This window comes from Cephus cinctus, unplaced genomic scaffold (assembly GCF_000341935.2).
Source record: "Cephus cinctus unplaced genomic scaffold, Ccin1 Ccin1_scaffold0091, whole genome shotgun sequence".
NCBI lineage: Eukaryota > Metazoa > Arthropoda > Insecta > Hymenoptera > Cephidae > Cephus > Cephus cinctus.
Window position 1 is genome coordinate 186,026 of NW_014332830.1, and position 20,293 is coordinate 206,318.

At 39.2% G+C, this 20,293-nt stretch overlaps 3 protein-coding genes across 6 annotated transcripts in view; 1 reads left to right on the forward strand and 2 right to left on the reverse strand.

Annotated features, from left to right (window-relative positions):
• LOC107273535 (frequenin-1) overlaps window positions 1–11,296 on the forward strand; it is a 23,516-nt gene extending 12,220 nt beyond the window's left edge. For all 3 annotated transcript variants that reach the window (XM_015751858.2, XM_015751853.2, XM_025090959.1), the window contains exons 3-8: window positions 1,315–1,339; window positions 1,759–1,807; window positions 1,873–1,962; window positions 2,115–2,193; window positions 2,871–2,959; window positions 4,156–11,296. In XM_015751858.2, the coding sequence (XP_015607344.1) occupies window positions 1,315–1,339; window positions 1,759–1,807; window positions 1,873–1,962; window positions 2,115–2,193; window positions 2,871–2,959; window positions 4,156–4,326 (503 nt within the window). In that variant the 3' untranslated portion in view covers window positions 4,327–11,296. The remainder of the gene's footprint in view (window positions 1–1,314; window positions 1,340–1,758; window positions 1,808–1,872; window positions 1,963–2,114; window positions 2,194–2,870; window positions 2,960–4,155) is intronic.
• A 1,498-nt stretch (window positions 11,297–12,794) lies between these two features.
• On the reverse strand, window positions 12,795–15,646 carry LOC107273531. 2 transcript variants are annotated; one of them, XM_025090932.1, is made up of 4 exons: window positions 14,857–15,646; window positions 14,336–14,640; window positions 13,147–14,271; window positions 12,795–13,002 (listed from the first exon to the last, which is right to left on the reverse strand). In XM_025090932.1, exons 2-4 carry the CDS (start codon window positions 14,603–14,605, stop codon window positions 12,826–12,828), a joined length of 1,572 nt encoding a protein of 523 aa, XP_024946700.1. In that variant the 5' UTR covers window positions 14,606–14,640; window positions 14,857–15,646; the 3' UTR covers window positions 12,795–12,825. The 2 variants fall into 2 exon arrangements, with proteins under 2 accessions (XP_024946700.1, XP_015607326.1); XM_015751840.2 differs by having other exon boundaries at window positions 14,336–15,646.
• Window positions 15,647–15,804: 158 nt separating this feature from the next.
• LOC107273280 lies at window positions 15,805–20,188 on the reverse strand. The gene is made up of 12 exons (XM_015751323.2): window positions 20,068–20,188; window positions 19,563–19,924; window positions 19,175–19,480; window positions 18,999–19,086; window positions 18,635–18,922; window positions 18,284–18,504; window positions 17,455–17,604; window positions 16,849–17,370; window positions 16,680–16,767; window positions 16,408–16,610; window positions 16,265–16,349; window positions 15,805–16,167 (listed from the first exon to the last, which is right to left on the reverse strand). Exons 2-12 carry the CDS (start codon window positions 19,914–19,916, stop codon window positions 15,962–15,964), a joined length of 2,511 nt encoding a protein of 836 aa, XP_015606809.1. The 5' UTR covers window positions 19,917–19,924; window positions 20,068–20,188; the 3' UTR covers window positions 15,805–15,961.
• Between the last annotated feature and the right edge of the window lie 105 nt (window positions 20,189–20,293).

The following is a 20,293-nucleotide window of genomic DNA, read 5'->3' on the forward strand; positions in this document are numbered from 1 at the left end:
TGGGGGCAAGGTAAAAGGTGGAGGGGATGAGGGCTCGAGGAAAAATAGTCCCGCTCAGACGCATCAAAATTTGCCCTTTTTACGTTTCCTGCTCGAAGGGAGGAAAGGGGGTTGCATATTCGCCGTTTCCTTGATTCCCAAGTGAACTGAAGAAATAAGGGTGTAAAGGACTGCGGAATCCCCATTCCCATTGGCGGCTGCTCTTTTTCATTTTTAACGTCATCCCTCTAGTGCAGGATTCTGGGGCACGTGGCCCGACCCTCCCCCCACACCCCTGATGGTTTTATTTCATTAGTGAAAATTGGATAATTTGTCGCGAAATATGAATGATCGTTCGCGAAAAGTGTCAGGCTACCTCCGGAAGATCGTTGCGGGGTATGGTCTTTAATTTTGAAAAATCTGCCCCAATTAAGTCAATGACCCGTAAGGACTTTGAAGAATCGCCAGACTAACGATGCGGACTTAGAAATTATCAGGTTCCATTCAGTATCGATGACCCTCCGTCTAAATCGCAAGTTTACCTTCGTTATCGGCGAGCAGCTTTATTATCGCGGGAAATAAATCTGTATCCTTTCGCTGGGAACGATAACGCACACGTGGCAATAGTCATAAATTTACCTGGCGTATTATTACTTACTTGCACCAGCATAGCCTTCGTATCGCATGCTTTCGTCTCGTTATAAGGTATCAGCACACGAGAAACATTTATTAGCCAATCCAAAAGGGTCAAAGCCCTTGGAACTGTTTAAATAATAATCACGCGAAAGTTATGTCCAATTCTGAAGCATTGCACGTTCTCGTGTGAACTGCAGCCAGGGGCTTTTCGTACCTGTCGTTTGCAGTCGCCATTTTTATTCGCGCGCAAGTACGACTTATGTCGTCGGACTTACTTTTTCACACTGTATATACGTAATAAGAGAGACCAGGATCGAACCCCGTGAAAAATTAAGTTACGAGAGGGCACGTGTGCAGGGTTCATCCCTGAAGCTGACGTCAGGACCGTAGGTTATCGCTGTAGGCGAACCCAGTCGCTGTATGGACCCACTGGGTCCATAGTCCAGGAGGAGGGGTCGGAAGAAAAAAGTCTTGGGGGATGATTCGCCCGACCGAGGTCAATTCTTCCTATCTCTAGAAATACAAGAGATGCACCCCTAATATATACAAGGAATAACATGGAGGCTCAGGAATGTCGGAGGACAATGCTTCTTCTTTGTCGTGCGTGCTCGCCGGCCATTTTGTCGATGGATCATTAAGTATCATTATTAAATTGTCAACCACCCCTTTCTCTTTTGTCCTCAACCTTTGACCTGCCAGTCACGGAAAAGGAGATACGACAATGGTGAGTTCACGTTAAATCTCAATAATTGCTATTTTTAATACTTTTCCCCCTGAACCTTATTTTTCTTCTTCTCTTCTTTCCCCACTGTTCCTTAAGCCACCAGGTAAATAAAGGTTCGCGTTCTCTCATTAAGCGGGAGTCCCTCGTGCGTTTTGCATTTATTATTCCGTAAGAAACAATAAAGCCGAGTCTTTTATATCGACCATTGAGTAGGTCGCGCGATACGTTCGTTGTCATAGAAATAGCCCGAAGCCTCGAGAATCGATGTGAAATTCTTTGCCCGTGGCTCGACACTGTTTTTCCGTCTTTCTAAAAACACTTTGACCATTTTTTTAGCAGGCTCGTCCTTATCCCTTTTTTTTGTTTTTACTTGAAATAGAATCTTCCAAAGTTCATATTCTTCTCTCTCGCTTAAACAGGCACAAGGGATTCCTCAAGGACTGCCCGGACGGTTTACTCACAGAACAGGCGAGTGTCATTTTAATTATTAATACGAAAAATAAAAAGTTTTATTAAATGGCAAATATTTTCAGGGATTTATCAAAATATACAAGCAATTCTTTCCACAAGGAGATCCGTCGAAATTTGCCTCATTAGTTTTTAGGGTTTTCGACGAAAACAGCGTAAGTGTCTGATAGACGTCAGGCGAACCGTTAATTAATACGAAATTTTTATCAGTACGAGCGTCAAATTGATTTCGATCATTCTTTTTCGTTTTTTCTTTCCTCTCTCTTTCTCTTGTGCTTGCTCTCTGGAATTCTCTTGGAAACGTCAGGACGGCACGATAGAATTCGAGGAGTTCATAAGGGCGCTGTCGGTCACGTCGAGAGGCAATCTGGACGAGAAGCTGCACTGTGAGTTCATTTTTCAAGACAACGGATTAATATTCATGAGGCGACCACGTGTCGGAAATCTCAAAACGACGGAGAAAAGTTTCGCGAAGATTTTCTGCATATTCGCACGAGACTTTGGGGCTATAATGAAAAATCCAGAAAAGAACTTTTTTTTTTTTGAAAAAAAGGCAAATCGATTTTTCAAACTCTCCTCGACACTTTAATTAATTTTTTTCATCGTGAAATCCCAGACTTGTTTGATCGACTAATTTCTGACCTGTACGAACTTCAACGCTAACGAGTCAATCGAACGGAACGATTCGAGTCTCTCGATAAGACGTCATTAATTCAGTACTCCGTTATTTGGCTCTATCGATTAACCCTTTGCACTCGACTGTTCCCTCTCAGGAAAATTTTATAGAAAATGGGCAAAAGTCGAGTGCAAAGGGTTAAAACATTGATTTCTTATCAACGAAAGCAATAACGATCTTTGTGATGCATTTGATAATGACTATGCTAGGCTAAGATAGCTTAGAACTCCAATACTGAATGCTCCAAGGTTCAGTTTACTTTTTTATTAAAAACAATATTCCCGCACGAACGCCCCACATTGCATCTCTGGTCCCTGAGCAATACCGCCTGCATTTTTCTATACATATACTAATATCGTATCGATCGATCGGTTTACTTGTTTTCAGGGGCTTTCAGGCTCTACGACGTTGACAACGACGGTTTTATCACGAGGGATGAGATGTACAACATTGTCGACGCGATATATCAGATGGTGGTGAGTGTCGCTCCGCAACTGCCCATGCACTCCATTAATGACATTGAGTCGCAAATGGATTTCCCTTTAAATTCGTCAAATATTATTTAAAAATTGTCATATCGCATCGATCGTAAAAATCGTTCATGACCCTTCGTTATCACGATTTCACCAGCAGTAGCAGAATACATGAAAACAAAAAAAAAATTATAAAATAAAAAACTCAAAATATCAGAATTGAGCTTTCCTGCCGAGTGATTAATCCCGATGCTTATCGAACTTTTGATAAGAGATTATCGATCGTCCGAGCCAATCGCGTCCAAGCAAAGGAGTAAAGGAGTACAGAAAAATGGCTCGACGAGTGAGCACGTATGACGATAGTGGAATTCACTTTGTTTCATTGGCTGTAACGCGCAATGTAGGTTGACAGCTTAATGAATAACCCAGCTGCTTGTTACGTAACTGCAAAATGCTTTTCCAATGGGATAAGTGAATAACGGGACGGATTGTCGTAGGAACTCTGGGTAAACATAGAGTAACTTTGAGGATTGGAAGTTTGAACAGCTCGATGCTACGTCGCTCTCGTGAAAATGTTGCGATACATTTTAAGCTGTTTTTCTGTAGACAAGAGAGAAAATAGGATTGCAGAATTTATACGACGGGCCCCGTTGCGACACAGTGGTACCAACCGGATCGAAAGGAGGCACCGCAAGAAGCGGATCCGTAGGATTAAATCCGACGAGAGTATCGTCAAGGGATGTAATTTAAATTGCGTAAACTCCCCCGTTTATGGGCCTCCTTTTATTTTCTCAGCCAGTGATGCCTTTTTTCTCAGTCCATTCTTCTTCTTCTCTTTCATTTATTTTTTGCTCTCTCTCTCTCTCTCTCTCTCTCTCTCTCTCTCTCTCTCTCTCTCTCTCTCTCTCTCTTCCCGCTTCCCTATTTACAATGCACCCTCTTACTCCGAGCCTCTCGCTCCTTCCTCGTCGAATAAGCCAGCGGGCTGTACTCGATAGCAAGAGAAACTTTAATGACTCGTAAAAATTGAAGAGAGTCGCGAATGAAAAGTTAGTTGTTGAGCAGCCACCCCTGCGATAGTTACAGCCCCGTAAGATGAACTTTGACCATGTAGAAGTTATAGCTTATCGGTATAAAGAATGGGGAGATTACTTTGTACCAATTGTTTGTCTCGTTGATATATTAAAAAATTGTTTCAGGGGCAACAACCGCAGGCAGAGGACGAGAACACGCCCCAGAAGAGGGTCGACAAGATATTCGATCAGATGGACAAGAATCACGATGACAAACTGACTCTCGAGGAATTCCGCGAGGGTAGCAAGGCGGATCCGAGAATCGTCCAGGCGTTGTCCTTAGGCGGCGGCGAGTAGCAGGAGGCCTGGGACGATAAGCCGGGCAGTTACGTCAAAACAGAATAAATCGTGAAAACGTTCGAGGATTTCCTTTTGTCCCTCCTCACGGCTTCGTACGTGACGGGAAGTTGGCCGAATTTATATGAGATTTCCCGAAGGATCCGTCGATCCATTATATCCTTCGAAAGAGGATTTTTCTTTCTGTATATAGAAAAGACATTATACGCTGCCTCTCTTTATTTTTCCTTCTTCTCTCTCTCTCTCTCTCTCTCTCTCTCTCTCTCTAGTCTTCGATCTTCCGTTCTGCTTTAATCTACTGTCTGTCCTCGTCCTTTTCGATTGTTTATCTATCTCTCTCTCTCTCTCTCTCTCTCTCTCTACTGTAACGAAGGTCCGAAAAGTCTTGTTGAAACTTTTAATCGTACAGGCCAATTTCACCTGCACTTCCCGTCATCGCCGGAAGCCGAGAGGAAATGGTCCTTTCGATTCGCCAGCAAAAGGACAACAGGAAACACGCAAGATGAATATTATATTCATCCCAACGATATTGGATCCGTCCTGGCGACTCGATGGTTCCGCACGAAAATATATTATTCATCTCTCTCTCTCTCTCTCTCTCTCTCTCTCTTGTAACGAGCGATAATTGCTTTATCACTTTTTTTGGAGGAATTTCACGACGGTCTCGTTTCGTCATCTCGACCTAATTACATCGTCCTGAATTCTCCAATCAAAGTCCAGAAACTGCGTTCTCTCGAAATCCGTGCTGGAATTCCAGTACAAATTTCAAAAGAAAAATATAAGTGCGAATTAAAGAAAAGCAATATATGGGAAGAATCCGAAATATTTATTAAGCTACTTTTAGTAAGCGTCTGTTGTCGCGAGGAACGGAAATATCCTAGTGAATTATTTATTCATTCATTTATTAATAACAATTAAATATATCTTTTGATTGTGTCCTCGAAGCGGCGCCACTTTTAAATATTCTTAACAAAGCTCTTCTTTATCATAAAATGGACAAAATATATAAAAGTTTCAAAGTAACGAAAGTTTGCTCATCAGAATTGGCTGATATTAGCGATACTGCTTCTACCATTACTACTTACTCTAATAATTCATTTGCAACGGAAGATTCAAATAATCATCTTTGTTTGACAACAATGAAAACAATTAATTCATTGATGCTTCGAATGTCCCGCAAGTTTCGCTGGTAGCTTTGCTCGAGGAAAACGAATGAAAAGGAAATGGCATAAAAAGAGAAATAAAGAAAAAAAAAAGAAAAGAAAAAAATAAATAAAAAATGATACACAAAATCCATAAAGTTAATAGAAATCGAAATGCAAGCTCAGTTCGTTGTATCGTGACGCGAATGGAGTGACCTGAAATTCACGAGAATACCGAAATCCCATTACGGAAGTTCCTCACCGGATACAAAGGTACGAAGGTTGTTTCCGGTTAGAATGTTCCGAATAGTCGCGCACCAAGGAAACTTCAGGTGCAGCTGTACTGCACAATAGGACCAGTATGCACCCACGTCTGAAATATTCCGCGAATTGACGTCTGGCGACTGAAAGTTTTGAAAAGAAAAAATGATGCGAGGAAGAATCCATGAAACAAATAAAAACAACGATACCAGCATTATCCGTGAGCTGAGACGCGTCTCTTACGTTTCCTATATTCCCTTGGGAACATGAGCTAAAACGTGGCAAAAAAAAACACAGCCGGATACGCGGGGAATAGGTCAGTCTGGCCATGAGGAGACTCTTGAACATTGGCAGCCATTGCTTATTCATAGACCGGTCGTCGCTTGAACACGGAATAAATTTTTCTGCAAAATTCTTCACTCCTATACCATACGTTATATTTATACCATTGCTCATTTTTTTGTTCACACTTTTATACTGCTCTTTTTCCCTTATTCACTCCATGTCGATGCTACCGTTTTCAATCTCGTACACAGTCCGTCTCTTTCTGGCGTATGCATTCGCATGTACGAATTTCCTATGCGTAAATTCTGCCTCGCTTCAATTTTCCATTCAATTTATCATCCTCATAAAAAAGACTTGACAAGAACTTGGCCGAATCGTATACGTACGTATACGAAATTGGTGCCGATTTGATTCTCTCGAAAAGTGATAAGAGATACAGTAGTTGAGGTATAAAAGTTTTCCCAACGCGCATGGAACTGACGTTGTCCGGGATTGTGCTGAAAATTCGTAGATCAAAAATTGTATGGCGAGTATCCAAGCCTTTCGTGCGTATCGGGTAAACCGAGTGTAAGGCTGATCGGAAAATAAGATTTGACATGAATATCCGGAATTACATGAGATACACGATATGTAGGATAAGGGTCGAATAAAAAATGGGAATTCGGTTCACGGAAGGTTTCACTCAAGATTCAAATGTGGGAGGTCAAATGTAAAGGAACTAAATGACGATCAAAGTTCATCTCGTGGATTCCACCGAAGGTCAAAGTATTTCTGCCTTCGGAAACGGTCAGGAAGGAATTTTCGATTTTACAACGGAATTAACGTTCTAGGCACATTCTTCCAGGACGCCGACCGGATATTTGGATAATTTTTCGATTCCCTCTCGAAAGACGTCAGCGTCCTCTGGACCCGTGCCAATTCTCTTTCATTTCCTAAGGGCAGAGGTAGAGGGCTCCTGGAAATCCTGCAGGAAAATTCCCCATCTTTCCCCGTCTTCGGCATATACTACAGTACCATATCACACTCTGCTACATATACTATGACTATGCTATACTTAAAAATCTTCTTTGTGCTCTACTAAGAACTTTGGACTTTAGCTAGTGTCTATATATGTATTTAAACAAGTATAGCGCGTTTAGTGTGTTGCCGAGGGACTTTGATTTAATCTTTTCTTCACTTCACTCTTCTTGCAACTTCGTGTAAAAAAGTAACGTCTATTCGGTCGATAAATGAATAAACTCTGTCCATTGATATTGGAGCTCTATTTCCATTTCGATCAATCGTACGCCAAACATAGGTTTCTCAATTGGTCCACTTTCAGTTTATCCTCTTTTTGTATTTTATTAACGCATTTTATTCGTTCGGATTTTCTGTTCGCTGTTCACTTGAAAATTTGGAAGTTGCACTGGTGATAAGGGGAATCCCCTACCGGTGGTGATGAGGGGGTTCCCCTTTACGTATTCATTAAAGTATTCGTGCACTTGGATTTTCAAATAAAAAAGGAAATAGTATGGTTACTTACAGAAATTTCATACCGAGCATCTTCGTACTAGATGGAAACGCTTGAAAAGTTGGAGGAATCGTTCTGGAAGCTGCTGAAGTTTCATAAAGTCAAATGATATAGCAGGAATGTATTATGCACTAGTGGCGCCCCGAGTTTTCACTTCCTCCTTTCGGGTAAACGATCTTTTTGCACTAGAAGAAGTTTTATTTCTTTGTTCATCGCGGTATTAATCCAATCGATGTTCAAGAAGTAAGGGGTTTGAAAAAATATACGGGAAATTTCCATTGTAAAATGGCGAACGATTGCTCGTGCAAATGTAGAAAAAGACATACGTACGTGTAACAATGTCAGGAAGTTCGGTGTGTCAAAGTTTTGGGGTAACTTTGAAAACTGGGATATCGCTCTGAGTATCGGAAAAACATCCGGAAACTTGAGACGTCCGGTAGAGGTACAAACACCCTTGGATTTATACGCGCCCCTTGCTGGACCTAAAAAAAAAATACTTTGTTCAAGAAGAATGTGACACTAAGAAAGTTGTGTGCTTTCCTTTTTTTTTTCGTAATTTTCAAGAAATTATTTTTTTTTGTGCAATTCCCGGCAATTGCCGCTTCACTTTTTACACGTATACACTTATTTGACGGTACCCTGCGATTTTCCCCATTTCTATTGCGACAGTTTAGGGAAAAGCTTGTGGAAATTTGACTTTCCCAGAATCGCTTAGGGGATGCTCAGATCGTTCGAGGTTAAGCACGCCACAAAGGGGTGAGAGAATGCCTCGGGCCAATGTGTATGAGTTTAATCAAGGGAGGAATAGAGGTGGAACTTAGTATCAGCGATACCCTCTGTAACCACCCCCACTCCCTGGCACCAAGTTCTTCACCGAAATTCTGGGCAAAAATGAAAACGTATTCCGCACACCGTGTGTCGCATTGGAATGCCAAAGGGCAAAAACTATCCTGGATTTTTCAACCCGCTGTAGGATTCGTCACCAGCAGCGTAACAATATCCAAGCCGTACACCAGCCGATTCTTCGATTCTCATGCCCTTTTCTCTGTCATTCTTTCCGCGCTTACGTTTTACGATACGATAAAAATAAACGAGCAGACGTGATGCTGGGAAAAGAAAATTTCGGTTATCTTGAAATTAAAGTCGTACCGTTCGCAGAGTAAAGTCGTCGCAAAAAGTTTTTCTCCGTCCAGTGAAATCAGTTATATAAAATCAATATATTGTCGAGGAGAATAATAAAGGAATCCATTATCGTTATTTCTTTCAATTGGGCAATAAAGCAGGTATTGTAAATTATTGATTACGTGCTGACTGGTCAAAGTGACAGCACTCAGAGAACTTCTGCATTATGAATTGGTTAAGAAAGAATAAGAGGCGACAAAAATAGTAATCTCAAGTTATTATCTTTAAACAGGTTCGCTCCCATTTTTCTAGTAAAATACGAATAGCAGTATACTCCATTTCATTTCATAGAACAGAGAGGAAATGACGAAGAGCATAGAAAGCGAGTTTTTACATAGTTTTCCTTTCGTATATCAGACGTGTCTGGGTTACAGCGCCACGTAAAATTTGAACGCGAGGAAACATGGCTTTTCATTCGAGCTTGAAGTTCCGAGCGTTAGTCATTTCGTGCACGAATACCCTGTTATTTATATTGTTCCGTTTAGATTTTAGCAAAGTACTTACCATCACAATGCTAACGGTGCCTGCATTGGAACTGGCACGAGAATTTGTCTGGCATTTCTTATGATGGACGATGTCAATGTCATCGGAGCGATCACTGACTGTATCTACGGATCCTACACTATATCTATGTATACAGACATCCAGAGGGATATATTCCAATATATCGCAGTATAAAATACCTTCCGTTCGAATACCTATCGGTTTTTACAGTTTCTTAAACTACCTTTACGCCGCCACTCGTCGCCATTTATCTTAAGTGAATTCTCTCCCGCTAGATGCCACTAAGCGCGATTGGTCTTCGTAACAGTTACGAATTCGAAGCTCTCCTCTGACGTAGCAGATATATATATCATTTGATCCATAGACAAGGACCGTATACCGCGCACAGAGAGCCACATGACCACCATATGTGTGTACATACGATATGTATGTCAAAGTAAGAAACTGCACGAAAGGACGAATCAAAATGAAAAAGTAATCCGAGAGAAAGATGAAATTTCCAAGGATTTCCAATAGGAAAATCCTGAAGGACTGAAGCGCACACGTGCATATCAATATATACGCCGTATATACGCCAATATATACAACATATATGCCGTATGTGTATGTACATACGTACAAGTGGCTCCATGTGTGTAACTCTGCTCGAACATCGCCGGCCTTTACGTAATATGTAATATACGTAATCCATCATGCAATTCCGGGGGAGCCAGTGAGAGCCACCCCTGGAAAAATGTCACCTGCCCCACGTGGTGGGGTTGGTGGGTCTGGGGGAATGGACGATAGATGAAAGGAGAGATAGAGAGAGAAAAAAGACGAGAAAAAATGGAACAGGATATAGGTGGCCGGCATGCTGGAATAATGGCCCCCTCCCTTACGCTACGGATTTTTATTACGTCACCCGCGTAAATTCCTGCGAAGCTGACTTCAAATTTATTCAAGCACCTACAGAGAGCTATTAGAACGGGTTTGCCTAAATTTCCTGGTAAACTGAGCGAAATGAACATTAGTTCCACTCTGTCGTTCCTTAACGGCCAAGCCAACTGGGAAAATAATAATCATAATAATGTAGTCTTTATTGTCAAGATGGTACAGCAGACAAACAGAGAGAATCAGCTACAAACCTAACTAAAATAGTTTTCCCATCTATCTCGTACGATCTTCGCAGTCTTCTTGGTGATTCTGTCTGACTCACGAAATTCAAACTGTTTTTCATCTAGTTTAGTGGCGCCACGTGTATATACGTGCGAATAAGTGTACGTAACATACAATACTATATATATATATATACATATATATTCTTTCAATCGAGTTGATAGAATCTCAATCCATCTATCGGATGAATTCTTCTTCATTTTTATTCGAGTCTCACTTTACTTAAGGTATAACCAGAACGTGGCGGGAGATATTACGATATTCGAAACGCTCTCTCGCTCGACTTGTGGACGAATATGGCGTAGCAATAATTTTCAATGATTTAGCGTTTACGAGGATTTTTAAAGATTTTACGCGACAGAGCGTGTAATATATATATATATAGATATGATATATAAGTAATAATTTAAGTATCGAAGGGCGATTTATATCGAAAGACGATTGTGCGATTTTTTCAAAGTATATAGTTACTGAAAATTATTGCTTCGAGGATTTTCATTGATTCGAATCATTTTTTATGCTAAATTTGTTAACTCTTTTCTCGGGCTTCAATATGAAGCCAAAATCTTACTTAACGTTTATTTCTTGTAAACCGATAAAAATGTCTATTTTATCTGTGTCTCGAATGGACGCGATTAATATTTCCTTGAGATACGATTGCTGCTAATTAAAGATCGCCATATGATTACAATACCTGAAACGGTCGAAGTGCGAGGTGTTGGGAAAAATTGGAAATTTACACATCGTCTCTAAAACGTAAAGAGATAAAGGTAGTTCCTCTCGATAAATCGCACCTCGATTGCAATACAATACATTGTACGATTTAATTCACTCATAGTCGTAAGAAAAAAAAAAGACACGAGGATAACAAAGCTAAGACGAGAAATCATACTCGCGACTATATTAAGTAATTTTTACTATTTTCGAAAAATCAAATCTGAAAAGTACCGCTTAGATAAAATACCCTAGAAAGCTTTACGTGTCACTTTCTCTTAAAATATATTTGAAAATTAGCCACCACTGGCGTTTAATACTTAAAGACTAAAGAAAGAAAATTTAAAAAATATGTAGGTACTGAAACTAATAGATTGAATGATGTGAATGGCTTTAAAAAATGGATTAAAAATGTGGCCGACTATATCTTTCCGGTAATTTTTAATTTTAAGAATATTCTATCAGACTGTTCATTCTTCAATTCTATTGTTCTGACTAAATGCACCGTGTAAACAGATGCACACTTTGATGCCCATATTGATCAAGAAAAGTCGACGGTGCGAATCCTAGTGGTAGAAATTTGTACTAATAAACGTGACTGCCTGAATCATCATATACATACACTCGCCTTACATTGTCATAAATAACAAAAACTGTCATCGACACTTTTCAATCGAAAATATTGAATCTTTTTGATGACAACTTTACGATGACAGATAAAAAATTGAATTCAAACTGGATCTTTCAATTATTCAAACATTTATTGTTACAGGTGTACGATTCAGGCGGCCATATTTATTTTGGAAACAATACTAACTTTCCAGCCGTTTCAGTCGTCATTATCTCCTACGGCAGTATCATATACACATTTAACGATCCTATCACGCACGTTTCTCTGTAATACCTCGTTAGTATTGTAATTAGCGACTAATTAGTCGAGGCAAAATCAAACCCAAATTCAATGGCACGAATGACAGTTATAAGCCGCACGAAAAAAAAAAAACATGTACGTATCGATTTTCTAAATTCCTTTCCGATAATTAATATTATTATTAATTACATTAAAATACTATGGTACTACTTATAACCGCAATTACTATCTTCTAATATCATTATCACTATAATTATTACCGTTATACAATACTACTATTACTATTACCATTACTATTACTATTACTATTACTATTAATAGCTATACTCGCAAGCTACGTCTCTGAAAATTGTCCGTCTAACTCTAACCTATAATAATCGGTACGGTCATTGTTTTACGAACTTTCTGTGATAATTATTAACAATCAATAACGTCGACGTGAAGATGGAAAAAAGCGCGACTTACGCGTTACCAAGACAACGCAATAAAACGATGGTCGAATTAAAATAGTTAATAAACAATGAAAATTTGGCAAAAAGGAGGAAAAAACTGAAGCGCAAAAATAGAAGAGAGCGACGATCAATCGAGATCAATGACGATAAGATATAATAAATGACTAATGAGAGTTTAAATAAATTATAATGAATTTCTCGTATGCATTGCTCGTGTCTTGCTAGGATACAATTGTTCCAGTTTGTTACGCCGATCTGTTGAGTGTTGCGCCTTGTACAAGATATACTTTAAATGTTGCTCGTTTTCACAGAATTGAACACACTGTTATTTTGTATGGTCCCATAACTCTTTTCTATATGACATCATTCTCCGCTATATGGAGATTAATAAAACAACACGATGCATGCCAACAAACAATTTCTTCAATGGGTTCCAGTAAATTGATGACATTCCAGGTAAGTTCTCCTGGATACTTCAGCCAATCGCAACGCGTGCAATTCTCTCTCTCGTTTTCTCTCCTCCTCGAGGGATTGAATTCGCAAACGGATTTCACGAATGGCCAATTCCGATACCTTTAACTTCAAACGACTCTCCTCGGTCTGTAACAGAATTATTTACGGAACTTTTTATAAGATTTAAACAAATTTTTCTGCATCTCTGCAATCTTCTTATTAGCTAACGATTATTCTCTGATATCCTTTAAGGACTCGTTAACTCTTGGAATTAACTGACTCGTGAATTACCTCGAGTTTCTGAAGTTCCAAACGATGGTCCAGTTCGTATTTAGCGTCGTGCTGTTTCGTATCTCCAAGAAGTTTTATCGAATTTCGAGAAACTAGATTTTGCCTTCCTGCTTCCGCAATATCCTTTCCGTCGTTATCCTGGCCAAAAGCTTCGCTTGATACCGATTGGTTTGTGTTATCGATTTCCGCATTAAATTTACGTTGCCACTCGACAGATTCAGCTTTAATATCTTTGCACCCACCAGTTTCCTTGACTTCAGCATCAGTAAGAGAATTAATCGATACTTCATTGGAATTCTCCTTGTGACACTTGAAAATGCATCTGTCAATTTCTTCGGTATTTCCATCCTTTTTTTGGCTTTCCATGGACCTTAGGTCCTTCAAAATTAACTGCATTGCCATTATATCTTCCCTCGGGGAATTCCTAGCAGCTTCCTTAATGGGATTGAAGTTTTTTATTTTTTCCCAATTCCGATCCTTACTTCCGGTCTCTGAATCCGCTTCTGGCACCTCCATAGACTCCACTATTTCATTGACTTCCTGAAGAACTCGTCTACGAGCCGAAGCTTCCAACGATGAGAACTTTTCAAGGAACTCCCTAAGCTCCTGCGCTTTTTTCTTTTTTTCGAAATCTTTCGAAAAGTCATTTGCGCATTCGACCGTTGCTACTTGGCACGATGAGTTGCATTTTATTTCCAAGTTTTCGATTTTCTTCATTTTTTCCCTGCCAGGGCTCCTCGACGATGATTTTTGGGTTTTTTCAAATTTTGTTAAATTTTCGGAATTTTCGTTATTTTTTGGAGTCGAAATTATGGGTTGACCAGGAATGACGGTGCCACTGGTATTTTTCAAATTTCCTGAATTCTCAGGACATATTAGAGAGACCGTGACACTATTTTCGAAAATTTCGCTACTTGATAATATTACGTTGGAAGAGATATCCTGGTTATTGGTTTTCGTAATTTTGGATTTTAACCGAACAGTCTGGCTTTCCACCGAGGCATTCAAACTCTTGGATGGAGTTAAACCAGCGACTATCCCGTATTGACCCCATTCTTCAGGATCGACTTCGGCCATAATTTGTATAACCCTTTTTGTTATGGGACTCAGACTTTTTGGATTATCCTATAAAAACAAAAAAAAACGAATAACGAAAGCAATTAAACTCAATCGAAAATATACATCATACCCTCTGTATAATTCTGGTTCTCTTATTGTGATACTTGTAATTTTGCCAATATTTTTTCAATTGTGCCGAAGTCCTGGCAAAATGTCCGCCCTTGTTGAATCTCGTCTCAATCGCTTCCCAAATCTCCTTTCGGCTCAAAATCGACAAGTTCTTGTCATCCAATAGTAAACTGTACTCCTTCATTATCATAAGGAGCTGAGAACGTTCTTCCTTACTGAATTGATTTCTCAGTCGTTTTTTCTCATTCTCCATAGGATTGGAAGTCGACATTATTACTTGTTGTAATTAATGAAAAAATCAGTTTCCTAATTAAAAAAAAAACATTCAAATACCACCAACATTCCTTATTGTCACGTGCAGCCATTAATAACAGCGCGTGACAACAGGTCAAGATAAAATTACAAAAAATTCCAAAAGTCCCATTAAAATTCCCAAAGTTTATCGCCTATACGTGTTGGAATATCCTTCGGATACGAGGAAGAACGTAAGAGGTAAGACTAAAAAAAAAAAAGGAAACTTACAGAGATAGCGAAGAACATGAAAATCTGTCGTGTTACAGGCGGTTGGGATCAAATGAGTCTCCAGGCGGGTCTCTATAATGGCAAAAGCAGATCCAATCTCTGGAGAAATGTTAAAAGCGATTTTCACGGTGGGAAAAACGTGCTTGGATTATTATCAACGAAAGATCGCTTAGCGATGCACTGACTCGATGAAACAAATGAACGAATGACGGCTGGACGCTGCATAAACAACACAAGAAGAATCGAGCATCGGGACAGTGACGTAGCTAGGAACATTAGAAAATTTCAAGAGTCGTTAATTACAGCGTTACGTAAGTGATGGACTCGTGATATTATAATTAAAAGAAAAATATTCCGAGTAGACAGCAAGGTGGCTTGTTCTTTGAAGAATAAAAAGTAAAAGTAAGAGATTTGAATTCTTCAATACTTCCTAGCGCAAGACACAATATCATTTTTATTACCAACGTAAGTACTGAGAGACAAAATATTATGAAAGATCTTTAAGAAAATTTGAAAACCATTTGACAGCTGTGAAGCGCTAATTTGAAATTGAAAATTTTCCAATAATCTCCAGCTGCGTGTAAACGGCGGAACGTGGGTTGAGATTATTTTGCGAAAGAGGTATTCAGTGAGTCGAAGGGTTGCGGGGCTGTAGGGTTGTTACGCCGAGGGTTCCATCTTGTGGTTAACAGGGTATAATCAAGACGTCAAAGGAAACCGCTCCAGCCCGTCGACCGCGTCATCCGATGACTTGAGGGTAAAATATTCCAAAGAGGCCATCGCCAAGAAACATTTGCATTTACTTGAAAGAACTTTGCTTCATCTTCCGTGCATTAGGTCATCACAGATTCGTTAACCGCATTTCTTTTTCTTTCCTTAAGACTATATCCTCGAGCGAGGACACGTGTATAATAGATTAACCATCGACTAATGCTAATGTGAAAGCGATGAAGGTGCAATTGTATTTAATAGGCCATGTTCTTTCGTACAGAGAAATTATTATGATTTCTAATCTACAGTTGTCCCAAGAGTCAAGGATCCTGCCTAGGGGACTCTTTTACCATAAAGCTCACAAAGAAGATGACCCATTTAAAATCTATTTTACTCATTGACGGCCTGCAGGATAACCGCGCAATTGAGACTCCTTGAAAAGTGTCACAAGGGAATCCAGGGTTTCCTCTCCCGTAGGAATAATTTGTTCAGCTGGTAACACGAATCCGTGTCTTCCAACATCACGAAGTTCATAAGTATAAGTAATAGGTGTTCCAAAAGTAGCTTTCACCCAGTCCATAGAGCCACCACTGGCTATATCTACGGAAGAAAATGATCATGGGAATTACAAGTTGATTAAATTGAAGCTCAATGTGTTGTTGAGTAATTTTGCAATAATACAATGTATATGACATACAAATAGTTTCAGCAACGTTTCCAGTAGTATATTTCGTTCCATATCTTTCAGACAGTTTATTAGCAGCTTTAATGCCAATGGCGTACTGGAAGTAAAGAATTCAAGTAAATACGGGATTTAAAATTTCCAATAAGTTAACTTACCAGATCATCATAATTGTCCAAATGATCGGTGGTGTGACCATAGGGAAATAGAAGCAATTGCGAGTAACTATGGAATGAAATATAGGCGTAGAATTTGTCAGATATGGAAGTGATGTATTCTGACATGGTTCTAGTCTCGATCTCAGAGAAAGGAGAACTTCCGGCGAAAGTATCCATACAAGGGCTACTACTGGCTCCTCCACCTAAGGCAAACAGCATCTCTTTTAGTTTCTAAAAATTTAAAAAAATAAATAAATAAAATGGAAACATACTCATCCACTGGTAACCCCAATTCCTATTGGGATCAGCACCGCGACAAAATCTACCGTTATGAGAACGAGTCTTGCGCCATAATCTTGACTAAAATTGAAACTATAATGTAGTAAAATTAATTGTTCTTTAATAATTATTAATTATCAAAGTACTAGTTTTATTGATTACCGTAGTATGAGTATGGACGAATCCGTCTGGATTGAAGACAGGGAAGATGTACCAATCATGACTTTCAGCCAACGACCTGACGTCACTGTCCTTACTTGTCAGTAACTCATTGATAATATATGTAATGGTAGCTGGTGAAATCCACTCCCTGGCGTGAATTCCACCCTCGATAAAAACTCCAGGGTTGCCGCGAGCGAAGGAAAGTTTGATACCCTTGATTTGCCGTTTTTCGTACGTCGATCCACCGACTATCACCTCTACGTTGTTCGGATAAGCCACTGCCAAGGAGTCTAGCCAGGCATAAATCTGATCCAGGGTGTGGTACCTTGTGAAGGTGAAGTCGGAACTTCTGGAGGTGTCCACTGGATTTTCCGCATCAATTAGAGCTTGAACGTCTTCAATGTAAACTGAATATTCCATTCCCACGGCAGCCATTAATTCAACAAATTCTTTGGCTTTAGCAGGAGACACCATCAGATCAGATGAAACATTTCCGCGGCTTGGTCCATTCCAAAATGAATACTGCAACAGAATAAAAGATTTTTTGTATAATTTTCTTTTTTAAAACGTGACAAATATACATATATGTAGAAATGTTAAACTTACGGAATCTGTAATATCTGTTTCGAATTTTTGCAAAATGTTCAAGTGTTCTGCTGTTCTTGGAAAAATTCTGTAGACCTTGTAATCCTTGTAGGAGAATTTCTCGGCTATGGTCAAAGCGACCAAAGCCAAAATAATCAAATACTTCATGATTTACTTCTCTGTAATAAAATTCAGATTTTCTTTTGAATGTGCCTTGTTCGCTAATGAATTATAAATTAACTTACCCGTTCTCTAACAACGGAGAGAAAATAATGCAAACATCTCAATTGACTTTGATACTATTTATCCCGTTAATTGTACACACGTCACTAAAACTCAGAGTCATTATCTTCCTTGATAAGCGGATAAGTTAATTAAAGCAGTAAAAGCAGATGAATATCATTGCATCAGTGTCACTCTTTGTGAAGAGATACAGGTACGTATGTATCTAATCACTGTTTTGAAAAAGTTAAAAATGATGACATTTCTTTATAGTTCGTTTATTGGATAAGGCAATTACTTACCGACAGTAGAATTTGTTGCGCAAGTAATCGTTAATTGATCAATCTAAAACTTTCCATTAACTTCAGTCGATACCAATCACGATATACTACTGTATTGGTCGCGGCGATAATAATTGATAAAATTGTCACAATTAATCTAATCACAGCAGTGATAATTTTTTAACAATATAAATATACATTGATTTTTTATTAACATGATATCTAAATTACGTACTTATAAAATAATAATAACAATAAGTATTTATCGCGTGTTTACAGAATGACCATTATTACCCGATAACAGTGCATTTGCATATGCAATTAATAACGTACAATTACAATAATTAAATATCACTATCAATAGAACGTCCGTAGCTTCCATATCCAAGTCTCTCCGCTTCCTGAAACATGGCTACCAGGGAATCAAGAGTCTCCTCAGCAGTTGGTATTATTTGATTAGCAGGTAAGAGAAATCCATATCGACCCTTATCTCGCAACTCATAGGTAAAGGCAATAGGGGTATGAAAGGTACCTCTGACCCAGTCCATTGAACCACCGGAAGCGACGTCTGTAAAGGAAGCCGATTAAATTTATGGAGATGACATATCTACAGGGTGGTCAAAATTACATCTCGCACTTGTCAATGGAACTAAAAATTGACATTTCGAGAACTTTGCGAAATTATTCTCTTTACTCACATATCACGTCGACAATGTTGCCAACCCTGTATCGTGTGCCGTATCTCCTTTCTAAGACACTGGCAGAAAAGTTTCCAATTTTCAGGAGATCGTCGAAATTCTCAACTTTTGCATTGCTGTATCCATACGGTATTAACAGCAACTGACTATAGCTGTGAAATGCGACGTACGCGAATATTTTATCCTTAACACTGGCAATATATTCGGACATGCTTTTAGTTTCGATTTCAGAGAACGGCTTATCGCCTGGAAAAATTTCACTGCAAGGATTTTTACTTGTGCCACCCTCTGAAAAGATACAAAAAAAAAACAACTGAAGAGACGTGCATAGATTTTTCTAAAAAAATCTTTTCCTGCTTTTCACCTGCCCAATGGAAATTCCAATTTCTGTTAGGATCTGCTCCAACGCATCTGCTGGTATACGGTTTTCTTGTTTTTCTCCATAAACGATTCTAAAAGCCAAATCAAAGAGCAATAAAACTTTTATACGTGTTTTTCTACTCGAAACTTTTGATTTCTTACTCCCCCCCGCGCCTTTACCTGAGTGTGCGTATACTCGTAGCCGTCTGGATTGAAGTTGGGAAAGATATACCAGTCAAACGATTCGGCCGTGTATCTTACGATGGGATCGTCGCTGGTTATAAATTCATTCAACACGTAAGTTACGACGGCCGGTGAAATCCATTCGCGTGCATGAATACCACCCTCGAAAAATATTCCAGGGTTACCATCCCTGAAGGATAGCTTGACGCCACGAATCTCTCTGCCCTCAAAGCTGCGACCACCAATCAGTCCCGTGAGAATTTTCGGATATTCAGCAACCAAGGAATCCATCCAATTATTAATCTGAATAGAAGAAAACATAAAATTTATTAAAATAATTCGACAGACAATTCTTAAAAAATAATTAAATCAACAGATATCTTACCACGTCCAGCCTGTAATACGCTTTCCAATCAAAGTTACCACGAAGATTGACATTTGGATTTTCAGAATCAATATATTTCTGAACGTCATCCATCATTATCTCAACGTCCATTCCACTGATGTTTACGAGTTTTTCAAATTCCTCAATTTTACCTGGCGACACCAAAACATCAGTAGGCACGTGGAGACTCAGTTCGCTCCAAAAACTGTAATCTTCATCGTCACGAATATTTTTCAAAATATTCAAATCGGCAATGTCGCTCGGAACAATTCTATAAAGGTAGTATCCATCGTATCGACTTTTTCCCAAACCAACGACCAACGGTACGATAAAGTAAATATACCACAGCTTCATTTTACGCACTGTCAATAAGAAGAATACAATAAAATCCTTCGATCGCTATCAGTATTTCAGCTGAAATGACCGGCAGCAGTTTCTTTCCTACTGAAAACTTTTCACCAGAAGCGGAAATGAAATTTCTACGTTCTCTAGATTCGCTACTTACATACCAGTTGGATCAGCTGCCTTTTACAAGATAGAAGAACCAAGGATACCTACCGGATCACTGCGAATGCCTTCGTTATGAGGGAAACGAACAAATTTATACTACATAACATATACGGAAGACAGTCACAACTACCAGGACACGAGGACTGGACATTGGTAGGGGATTGACAATTTGTATGCGCAAAGTACGAGCAATTAACATTATTATCAGGAAATAACGAACT